This window comes from Erinaceus europaeus, chromosome 8 (assembly GCF_950295315.1).
Source record: "Erinaceus europaeus chromosome 8, mEriEur2.1, whole genome shotgun sequence".
Taxonomy (NCBI): domain Eukaryota; kingdom Metazoa; phylum Chordata; class Mammalia; order Eulipotyphla; family Erinaceidae; genus Erinaceus; species Erinaceus europaeus.
The window spans coordinates 23,846,175-23,858,831 of record NC_080169.1 but is presented as its reverse complement, the minus strand read 5'-3'; the positions used below and the strand labels follow the sequence as shown (position 1 = coordinate 23,858,831).

The 12,657-nt window shown below is 37.5% G+C and overlaps 1 protein-coding gene across 1 annotated transcript in view; it reads right to left on the bottom strand.

Annotated features, from left to right (window-relative positions):
- The window catches only part of HIBADH (3-hydroxyisobutyrate dehydrogenase), a 114,163-nt gene that overhangs the window by 76,486 nt on the left and 25,020 nt on the right, over positions 1-12,657 (bottom strand). The window contains exon 4 of the mRNA XM_007521633.3: positions 11,452-11,573. Within this exon, the coding sequence (XP_007521695.2) occupies positions 11,452-11,573 (122 nt within the window). The remainder of the gene's footprint in view (positions 1-11,451; positions 11,574-12,657) is intronic.

Here is a 12,657-nt window from a genome sequence, read left to right as displayed (position 1 = left end):
TAAAGGGTTAATAAAATAAGGTAATAATGCAAACAAAAAAAAAATTCTTTACCACCCCCTTCTTACTTGTCAGAAAGTTTTACAAACCTACCTTGACTGAAAAAAAAAAAAAAAAAAACAACAATTAACTATTTCAGTGTCTGCCAAGATAATTTTTTATTCTTTTAACAGATGTCCACTAAACACTCAAAATGGGGGGGAAATCAATTGTATGTCTCAAAGTTTCTCAAAAGACAAACTGAATCTTTTTAAACACTCAAAATGATGGCCACTTGAGAACAAATATCATCCTTACAAATATCAGCCTATACATAAGAAAAACTAAGGGGAATAAAATGCAATTTATGGTAAAATTATGTCTATGCTTGGTCTCGTGCTTTGTTTCAGTCTTTCAAATATTCCCTAAGAACAATGTTGTCATAAAAACAGCAATGAATATCCCATCAGGATATGAGTAACAACAGTCAATAACTAAATTTTAAAAAAAGATAATGTACAAATCTTAAAATTTTTAGTACTTGAGTGGGGGTACACAGCTTAATAGTTATGCAAAGAGACCCATGCCTGAGGCTCCAAAGTCCCATGTCCAATCCCCCGCACCACCATAAACCAGAGCTGAGCAGTGCTCTGGTTAAAAAGAAAAAAAAGGAAAAGAAAAAAAAATATTAGGACTTATCTGAAGCATCCATATTTCTAAAATCACTGAAGGCAACTTGGGCTACATACAAGACAATAATAAAAACAGGGTTTAAATCACTTCAAAGCAGGAGGGTATTAAATTCACTGCGATACCTTCACTGGCCATTACTATTATGAAATATATATATGAATTTAAACACTAGGAAATGCTCATGTGAATTTACACTTTGCACAAGCAAAATATCCAAATAATGCAAAACAAACGAGAATTGTATGACACATATACACAAGAATGCAAATTCTATATAATCTCACCTACTAATATTATCGAACTATCCTTTTTAAGGAAAACCAGACATCTAAAAAAAAAAAAACCTGCAAAATGTAATAGCAATTCTATCATAATGATAAGGACCCTTTCAAGTTCTTAATTTCATTTTTATCCCAATTTATTTCCCCCCCCCCAATCTACCCTGGGGTTATAAGAAAAGCAAAATAAAGACATGTGATATACAAGGTATATTAACACTATTTCTTACTGCCTAGGGATTCATAGATATTAATGGTAAATAAGGTATACATGAGCAATAGCTTAAGAAGACTCCTTTGCTAAATTTACTCTACCTTTATATAAGCACCATGAGGCAGTCCTAAACTATGTGAGCAGACTCAATTGTGTCTGGTCTGTCTTATATCCTGAATGGTAATTAAAGGACATTAAAAATACCCTGGGATTACTTCAGGCAGGACCCCTGCCTTATCCAGTATGTTTCAACACAACCATCTGAAGAACAGTGTCCCTCCACCACAGGACAGTCTAGAGTCTCCCTGGCAACTCCAATAATGACTACTAGACTAGAAACTGCAATGCTGTTAAATTCTGACCTACAGCTTTGACAATGAGGAAATGGCAAATTGCAAAGAAACAAATTCTTAAAAACAAACTTGGTTGCATGTAGCAGTATAGTTCGGCTAGCATAGTCATCGCAAGACTTGCCATGTCTGAGGCTCCCAGTGTGATCCCCTAATACCCCATGTGCTGGAGTGGTGCTCTAGTTTCTCTTTCACATGATTTAAGTAATAAAATTAGTACTTTTAAAAAATTAAGGAACAAGGTTGTTGTTAGTAATAATCACACTACTAATAAATGAATGCAATAATGCAAATACTGGGTAAAGTGAACACCTTGCTTTTCTAACCCATTCTTCTATTACTTTCTTAGAAATAATTAAAGCTGCCTCAACTATGTTATTTTGGGTACTGAGTGAGTCAGCAGCTTTGCTGAAGAATTAAAAACTCTTGACCAAGCTAGGGAGATAACACAATGGTTATGGAGAAAGACTTCCATACTTGAGGCACCAAAGGACCCAGGTTCAATCCCCAGTGTCACCATAAGCCAGAACTGAGCAGTGCTATTGACAGGGGAGGGGGAGAAACCTCTTCACCACTTTATATAGGGACTCTCTTCCAAGGCGACTGTTGTAAAGGAGTCTTAGGAGTGCCAATGGCAAACGCTAGAAGAAGGAGTGCCAATAATGTAAAAAGGAAAGCAGGGGACCCTCTTCTTCAAGACCAATTCCAAAGAAATTCTTGGCATGTATCTTCTTTCTTCCTTCCTTCCTCTCTTTATCTTTCTTTCTTTCTTTCTTCCTTCCTTCTTTCCTTCCTTCCTTCCTTTCTTTCTTTCCTTCTTTCTCTTTCTTTTTACAAGAGCACTATTCAGCTCTGGCTTATGGTGGTGTAGGGAATTGAACCTGGGATTTCGGAGCCTCAGGCATAAGAGTTGGTATTAATTTTCCAAACATTTCGAACTATTTAAGCAAGCTGTAGTAAATCCCAGGTTAAAAAATATATATAAAAATATACATATGTACTCCAAAGACAGAAACAACGTGATGAATAAAATTATGGGTATGCAGCTAACATAAATTAGTCCAACTCTGCATACTGGTCCTGATAAATCTTATGTCAATTCTAAGAAAATGGATTTGTCCATCAGACAAATTTAAATACCAACATATCAAGAGATGCCCTGATGTCTTTCTCTTCAGAAAAAGTCAGATCAAAGACAGGCTAATTTACAAGATAGAATAAGTCTTTCATGCAAAAAAATCAATGTGACAATGTACTAATTAATTTTACAACAGAAATTTATTATAAAATACATACAGGAAAACACTATCATAATGGGGTATGGTGTCGATGGAGACACAATCCAAAAACAAAAGCAAAAACAAAACAAGGAGACTACACCAAACTGAAAAGCTCCTGCACAGCAAAAGGAACTATCACCAAAGCAAAACGACACCTTCCAGATAAATGGCTAGTAACCAAAACATTTTTTGTAATTCACAAATCTGAAACAGCAAACAGTCCCATTAAAAAAACCAAACAAACAAACTGGGGGAGGGGATAACAAAATAACTTGCCTGGACAGTATGCCTGCTTTGCCATGTACTCAGCTCTGAGGCCAGCCCTGCTGCATTGGAGATTTTGGTCTTGTGGTCTGCCTGCCTAGCCATCTACCTACTTTTTTTTTTTTTTTTTACCAGAGCACCACCAGCTCTGGCTTATGGTGGTCCAGGGGATTGAACCTGGGACTTGGGAGTCTCAGGCATTAAAGTCTCTTTGCATAATCATTATGCTATTTACCCCTGCCCCCTACCTACCTTTTTATCTGAAAAAGTCAGCCCAGAGCTGTGAAGCCCTAGCAACAACAACAAATAAATAAATAAATAAATAAAATAAAATAAAATGGAGGGGGGAGATCTGAATACTCTTCACTGAGAAAAATATTCAGTTGGCTAACAGATATATATATATATATATATATATATATATATATATATATATATATATCCTAGCTCTGGAAATGGCTCTACTGAGAGTATCAAGCTGTCATACCTAAGCTTCCCAAATCAATTCCTGGCACTGTATGTACCAGGATGGTGCTCTGGTTTCTCTCTCTCTCTCTCTCTCTCTCTCTCTCTCTCTCCTATTCTCTACCTCATATGAAACTCTCTCTGACATAATACATAAAGAATAAATCTTAAAAAACAAACAAAAAAAGAAAAATGTTCAAAGTCACCATCAGAAAAATAAAAATCAAGACAAAAATGAGATACCACCTAGTATCTGTGAAAACATTATACATTAGCAGTATTAGTGATGGGGGGAGCCAGGCGGCAGTGCACCTGATTAAACGCTCACATTACAGTGCGCAAGGACCCAGGTTTAAGGCCCTGGTCCCCACCTGTAGGGGGAAAGCTTCACAAGTGGTGAAGCAGTGCTGCAGGTGTCTCTCTGTCTCTCTTCCTCTCTATCTCCCCTTCCTTTGTCAATTTCTCTCTATCTCTATCTATACAATAATAAAGAAATAAATTTTTTAAAAAGAGAAGTACTAGTGATAATAAAAATTATGTAGATGATGACGATAAGAGAAGCAGGAGGTTTTGACAATGATGTAGTGGAGAGGAACCCTTTTACACTGTTGATGGGAATGTAAATTGGCCTGGCAACTGGGAAAAGTTGCCAGGCCAATTTATGAGTTATGAGGTTAGTCAAAACATTAAAAAAAAATGACCCCACATTTATGTTCCTCTAATTTTTGACAAGCAGTCTAAACTATTAAATGTAAAAAGGTGTTGGGAAAATTGGGTTGAAATAGGCAGAAGGATGAAACTGAACCACTACATTTCACCAGACACAAAAGGAAACTCCAAATAGATTAAGAACTTGGATGTTAGACAACAAACTATAAAATACCTAGAGGAAATTGTTGGCAACATTCTCTTCCACCTAAACTTTTTTTTTTTCTTTTTGCCTCCAGAGTTATAACTGGGGCTTGGTGCCTGTACCACGAATCCACTGTTGCTATTTTTTCCCTTTTGTTGTCCTTGTTGTTTTATCACTGTTATGCCATCTAAACTTTATATGCATCTTCAATGATATAAATCCAATTGCAAAGAAGACTGAAACAAAACTGAACCAAATTACATCAAATTAAAAAGCTTCTGCACAGCAAAAGAAACCATGACCCAAAAAAAGAGACCCTGTACAGAATAGAAGACCTTTACATGCCACGCATCAGACAAAAAGCTAATAACAAAAATATATAAAGACCTCATCAAACTCAACAAAAACAGGGAGCCGAGCGGTGGCATACTGGGTTAAACGCAAATGGTGCGAAGCGCAGGGACTGGAGTACGGATCCTAGTTCAAGCTCCCGCCCCCCACCCCCCTGCAGGGGGGTCGCCTCGTAAGTGGTGAAGCAGGTCTGCAGGTGTCTATCTTTCTCTCCCCCCTCTGTCTTCCTGTCCTCTCTCGATTTCTCTCTGTCCTATCCAACAACAACAGCAGCAATAACAACAACAATGGCAACAAAATGGGAAAAATGGCCACCAGGAGCAGTGGGGAGAAGATATGAGCAGAATATTCACTATAGAAGAGGTCAAAAGGGTAATAAACATATTGAAACAATGCTTCAAGTCATTTTGAACATACTGAAACAATGCTTCAAGTCATTTGATTGTCAGAGGAATGCAAATAAAGACAATAATGAGAAACGACTTCACCCCCGTGAGAATGTCACACAACAGAAAAGGTAGCAAATACAACTGCTGAAGAGGTTGTGGGGACAAAGGAACCCTCCTGCACTGCTGGTGGGAATGTCAATTGGTCCAACCCCTGTGGAAGGCAGTCTGGACAATTCCCAGACAACTAGAAATAGACCTACCCTATGACCCTGCAATTCCTCTCCCAAGGGTATATCCTAAAGAACCAAACACATCCATCTAAAAAGATCTGTGTATGCCTATGTTCATAACAGTACAATATGTAATAGCCAAAACCTGGAAGCAACCCAAGTGTCCAACAACAGATGAGTGGCTGAGCAAGTTGTGGTATATATACACAATGGAATACTACTTGGCTATGAAAAATGAATCCCCTTTCTTTACCTCATCTTGGATGGAGCTTGAAGGAATCATGTTAACTGAGATAAGACAGAAAAGAAGGATGAATATGGGATGATCTCACTCATGTACAGAAGTTGATAAATAAGAACAGAAGAGGAAACACAAAGCAGACAGAACTTGGACTGGAGTTAGTGTATTGCACCAAAGTAAGAGGGGAGGTATCAGGTCCTGATGCACAACAGTGGAAGACCACCTCGGTGGAGGGTTAGTGTTTTGCAGAAAACAGAAATTTTACACATGTACCAACAACTGTATTTACTGTTGACTATGTTATTAACCCCGGGGGATCGGGCGGATCGGGCAGTAGCACAGTGGGTTAAGTGCATGTGGTGAAAAGCGCAAAAACCTATGTAAGGATCCTGGTTCGAGCCCCCGGCTCCCCACCTTGTGGGAAGTCACCTCACAAGTGGTGAAGCAGGTCTGCAGGTGTCTATCTTACTCTCCCTCTCTCTGTCTTCCCCTCCTCTCTCCATTTCTCTCTGTCCTAGCCAACAACGAATGACATGAACAACAACAATAATAACCACAACAAGGTTACAACAACAAAGGCAACAAAAGGGGGGAAAAATGACCTCCAGGAGCAGTGGATTCATGGTGCAGGCACTGAGCCCCAGCAATAACCCTGGAGGCAAATAAATTAATTAATTAATTAAATTAAAAAGTCATTAATCCCCCAAATATTTTTTTAATGTTCCTTCAATATGATCCAGCAATTCTTCTCCTAGGTATATATCCAAAGACACAAAAACAATTATCCAAAGAGATCAACACATGACTATGCTTGTGGCAATGCTATGAGGCATGCCACAATGCTTGTGGCATGACTATGCTTGTGGCAAAGTCAAAACTGGAAACAACGTTAAATATCCAGCAACAGAGGCATGGTTAAGAAAATTATGATCTGTGCAGTCCAGAAGTGGCACAGTACATAAAGTATTGTATTTTCAAGCATGAAGTCCCAGGTTCAATCCCCAGCATAGCATGTACCAGAATGATAATCTGGTTCTTTTTCTTTTTTAAATTTTTTTTAAATTATCTTTATTTATTTGAATAGAAACAGACAGAAATCGAGAGGGGGAGGGGGAGATAGAGAGGGAGAGAGACAGAGAGACACCTGCAGCCCTGCTTCACCACTTGCAAAGCTTTCCCCCTGCAGGTGGGGACTGGGGGCTCAAACCTGGGTCCTTGCGCATTGTAGCATAGCGATCAACCAGATGTACTACCACCAGACCCCTGGTTCTTTTTCCCTCCACCTCTCACTCATTGATTAATAAATGAATCTTTTGAAAAAGGAAGTTTACACAATGTAATACTACTAAGCTATAAGAAATGATAAAATATTCTCTTTTGTTGCAATTTGGGACCTGGAGGGAATCATGTTTATTAAAATAAGCCAAAAGAAGGAACCATACCAGGTTGATCTCACTCACAGGTGGAACCGAAGACATTAAAAGCAAGGGAAAATACAAGGTGAAAAATTAATAGATTATGGTCTGTTGCAGAAGATCCAGGGACTTAGTTAAGGAAGATACTGGGGTGTGGGATGGGATGCGCATCATAAAGGGAGGGTTGGGGACCTATGGTGAAAGAAGAAGACTGTTAGTGGAGGAAGAGGTATACTGATACGGATGCAAAACTGCACCTCTGTGACAACAATAACCTGTAAACCAACATTTCCTTAATAAAGAGATTAAAAAGTAAAGGTAGAAATGAGGGAAAAGAAATCATTTAGAAAGAAGTAAAAACCTGTAGCCAAAAGAGAGCTTATCCAGTAGATGAGCTTGTCCACGTCTTAACATATGCATGGTACTGAGTTCAAGCCCCCAAGTACCACATGAAACCACCACATATTAGCAGGGGAGCTCCAAGGATATTCGAGCAAAATCTCTCTCTACCTCTCTCTTGCCCTCTTTCTCCACCCCCCCTTCTCTCTTCCTTTCCTTCTCCCATCTCCCTCTCATCCAAAAAATAAAGAATGAGAAAACCGGTCTAGGGAGGAAGCTCAGCAGTGCTAGGAACAAGCCCTGGCATCAAGCAAACACATATGTAAATAAAAAGTAAAGAGCATATGATAGCACCACTCTTTTTTTCATTGTTGTTGTAGTTATTATTGTTGTTGATGTCATCATTGTTGGATAGGACAGAGAGAGATGGAGAGAGGAGGGGAAGACAGAGATGGGGAGAGAAAGATAGACACCTGCAGACCTGCTTCACCACCTGTGAAGCAACTTCCCTGCAGGTGGGGAGCCGGGAGCTCGAACCAGGATCCTTATGCGGGTCCTTGCGCTTGGAGCCACCTGTGCTTAACCCACGGCTACTGCCTGACTCCCACACTACTCTTTAAAGAAAAAAAAAAAATCTACCAAAGTACCAGTCTGGGTTCAGTTCAGTCCTCCACACCACCATAAGCCAGAGCTGAGCAGTGCTCTGATTAAAAAAAAAAAAAAAAAAAAAAAAAAAAAAGAATTGATTTTTATTTCATATGCAATAGAATATCACAAGAGGGGGTTGGGAAAGAAAAGCTCCAGCAGCACTTCATGACATGTGGCCCCAGTGAATGAGCCTCAGGCATGCAAGTCCTGTGCTCTATCAGCTCAAGTCACTTCCTCCAATATGAGTAACAGAATTCTTTGGAAGGGATGAAATGAAAATGAGTTATCTTAACCATGTTAAACCAACATAATTTTAACCAAGGATGGGAGGTGGCGCACTGGGGTAAGCACACATAGTACTTACTAAGCCGAAGGAACTGTGCAAGAATCCAGGTTTGAGCCCCCAGCTCCCAACCTGCAGCAGGGACACTTCACCAGTGGTGAAGCAGCTCTGCAGCTGTCTTTCTCTCTCCTTATCTCTCCCTCCTCTTTCAACTTCCCTCTGTTCCATCCAATAAGAAAAAAAAAAAATGGCCAGGAGCAGTGGGTTTGTAGTGATGGCATGAAGTCCCAGCAATAACAGTGAAGGCAGAAAAAAAATAAAAATAATAAATAAATAAATAAATATAAAACACTAAAAAATAAAGTTTTACTGAGGTAAGAATAAAACATTAAGAACCATCACACACAAAACATTAAAAAAAAAAAAAAAAAAAAAAGAACTACTGCGATAGCCCTCCCACACATACATATGTTATAAACCAAGGCAAACTCAGTTATATAAGACTTAGTAAAAGAACTCGGTTTTGGACAGGAATAGTAATGTTTCAGGCCATGCCAACTACAACTGCCAAGTTATAAACCTAAGAAAATGTTCTAATAGAAATGCCCATACTCTTAATTATGATGATGTCAGGTGCCAAAATATAAATATTTTTTTGTTTTTGTGGTCCTTCTGCCATAAATTAAATACAGATATAGAGGAAAAACAGTAGGTATCCAATTCAGTAAGTAGTAAAAGCCAAGAATGTGCACTTGATTTTAAAAACAGTAATGGAATCTATGTGGGATTTTCACTGAAGAATTTAGAAAGCAAATGTAACACTTTAGAAGAAACTCTTTAATAAGTTTTGTGCTCGCTATTCCATATTCTAAGAATACCTCAAACAAATTACTAAAACTTAAAGTAACCAAATAGAGTATAAAATCTGGTTTCCTGGTAGGGAACCATTATGCAAACATATATACACAAGTTCAATTATTTAATCTTGACATTAATCCCTGACTGGAACAATACAGTTTAGCAAAGCAATGAGACTTGCCAGCACAAAAAACCCTTCCAGCTAGCTACAAGTGCCACTTCAGAGTCATAGCAAGTCCAGGTCTCTATGTAAATCTACAGACATTCGAGGCAATCAGTGAGTTTGTTCTTCAATTATTCAAGCATAGTTAAGTACTATAATTATGCCCTTAGAGCAGAATGAACAGCATTTGGTCATTAGTCACAAACAATAGTTTTTAATTTGCTTTATAGTCAAGCATTCATTATACTAGAGAGCTGATCAAATTGGAAATAACTACACAGAGCCGCTCCAAGGTAAAAATTTAAATTATATACATACTCAAAATGGTGTGACTATGTAACATTTGACATTAAATAAAGATTGCAACTTACCTGAAGATGCGATTCACAGAAGGCATATAAACAGATAGCATCATAAATATGAAGCCAATGTCACAGACTGATTTTTATGAAGCTGAGTTAGCTTTGATAATCACTATTAAACATGCCCATGGTAACACATAAAATGAGGAGTCAAGTTCTAAAAGATTCAGTTTAATATACTCTGCCAAGTTATGGTGACACAAAGACAAATGTTGCAAGAACTCACTAAGCTTACTCTTGCCTCAGGCCTTTTAAGCAGCTCCCACTACTAAAACACCCCCCCCCACACACACACCTACCTGTGCATGTAGTCAGCTCAAAGCTGAACCCTTAATTCCCCCGGGGATGTCTGTTTACTCTATGTGAGCAAACCGCCTCAGTTTACCTCAATTATCACCTCTATCTTTTTTTTTTTCTTCGTAGAACCTATCATTGAAATTATTTTTTCTTTACTCTCTATATTGCTACTGAATGCTAAGCGGCCGTGAGGCAAAACACTTTGAACATCTTGAAAACCTCACTTAACCCTAATACCTGGAATGTTCCTAACAGAGAGAATAGAGCGAGTAAGCAGAGTTTATTGCGTGAAATAAAACTGAAGCATTCAAAGAAGCACAATCACAGTGAAGTTAACATAGTAAAGAAGATCAGAGTGTATAATCAGAAAGTACAATAAGGTCTTCTCTGTTTTTGTTTTTTATCAGAACACAGCTTCTCTGACTTAAGGTGGTGCCAGATATTAAACCTAGTCTCAACAGGGCTGGGCAGTGTTAAGTGAATATAGTACGAAGCACAAGGACCTCCAAGGACCAGGTGTTAAGCCTCCGCTCCCCACTTGCAGGGGGGATGCTTCACAAGTGGCAAAGCAGGTCTGCAGGTGTCTTTCTCTCTCCTTATCTATCTCCCCCGCCCCTCTCAATTTCTCTCTGTCCTATCAAATAAGACCTTTAAAAACAAAAAAAAGGGCAAATATACACAAATAAAGACCAAAGATTGTAGAAATAATAGCTAACCCATATCTGGAACCTTGGGAGAACTGTTGTAGCTTACAATGGAGGGATTAGGGATCCAGATCTCTCTGGTGGTAGCAACGGTGCAGACTTGTAACCCTGTTATCTTCTAATTTTGTAAATCAATATTAAAGCACTAATTAAAAAATGTAAAAAAATTAATAATTTTAAGAAGTTAGCACCCAATGTAGCTTGTGTTACAGTGATAGGGGCCAGACCAAATTATTTTGCTATATTTAAATCACCTGGAAGAAAGCAAAATAGCTCACTTAGTGCACTGCTTTGCCATGTGCACAACCAACATTTAACCAGGCTCCCAATGCACTGAAGGAAGTTTCAGAGCTATGGTCTCTTTCACACATTCTCTCTGCCTCTCTGTCTTAAAAAAAAAAAAAAGTCAACTGGGTTTATTGCTTTCCTTGAGAAATAATTTTTTAATTATTCTTTTTATTTCATAAGCAGCTGTAAGATCATTCAAAATAATTATGCCTTGAATCTGTACTGGAAAGCTTCATCTAGAAAGAACTGACCTACCTCACTCAACACACTGTAATTTGGACCAAAAATTCATAATTTTCAAAGTTGAAGCATCTTTTTAAATAAATTTAGAACAGTGCTAAAAGTAACATTCCAGGATTGTTTTTAATAAGGCAAGTAGGTAAAAAGATCTAGTGTAAAAATACTTAAGATATTATGAAAAGACAAGATATTATGCTGGGTATCATACAACTTACCATACACTTTTAACAAACAGAAATGGGTACACGTTTATTTTAGCTGCTACTTACCACCAGAAACAGGGGCATCCATAAAAACTGCTCCCATTTTTTCGACTTCTTTGGCCAATTCCTTTGTAAACGCAGGATCAATAGTACTGGAATCTATTAATAGTGAGCCTTTCTTCACTTTTCTAAGAAAATAAGTAAATGTGTAGTTTTTAAAACTATAGTATAATTGTCTTAAAATAGCTTTATAGTTTTGAAAATATAGTTTACAACTCTTAATAAATATTTCATGCAACTACAGAATAAGAATCTACTCAAAGCTGCCAGATCTCAAGGAAGTCTTTGGTGTGGTATTAAAGACAGTAAAGTTGGTTCAAAATTCAATTCATGTTCGTATCAATTATACTTCAAAGTAAACCCAAACTCTCTCAAAAAACCCAAAATGATCTAATAAACTACATGGCATAAGTTCTGATTTCAGGTGAAATATACAATAACCACATTACATACAGGTAAGCTAAGATGTAAGCAGTTTTTAAGCACTTATTAAATTTAAATGGACGATTTAGTGGGGTTTAACTTTTGTCTTTGAAGTAAATGGATCCCTTTAAAAAGTAATTTATTTGTGTTTAATAAGCCATAATCCAATTTCACATATCCATGTCATATCCACTAAGTAGAATGAACATAAGAAACAAAGACCTAGTTATTTGCTTCAAGATGGTATATTCTTGTAACTATAAAATATAAACACAAAACAAAGCACCAAAAAGGCAGAAAGGAAAATATAGGAATCCAGATGCTAGAAATCTCATAAAGTCTCTCCGTTATTTATAATAAATTTCTACATACATATATATATATATATTCATTGTTAAACAAGGTAAGTAGTCATTTCATACTTATTTCTATCAATATTGGAAAAAAATCTTTATAGAGTAAGACTTTTCTTACTTACACTGTAAGTGAAAACTATCTACCAATATAATTCCTTTATAGTCTATATATTTTTAAATATTTATTAACATGATTAAGAGAAAAGAGAGGAGAGAGAAAATACGTACCAGAGTACTACTCTGCTGCATATATAACACCAGGAATTGACCCCAAGCCTCCTGTTTGAGAGTTCAACATTCCATCTACTGTACTACCTCCAGGGCCACTATAATCTGTATGCTAAACCTATTTTCACTGGTTAGTAAACACTGACCTATATCATAGTTTATATAAAGGGCCACGACCAGCCTTTTGCTCAAGCTTCCCAACGTT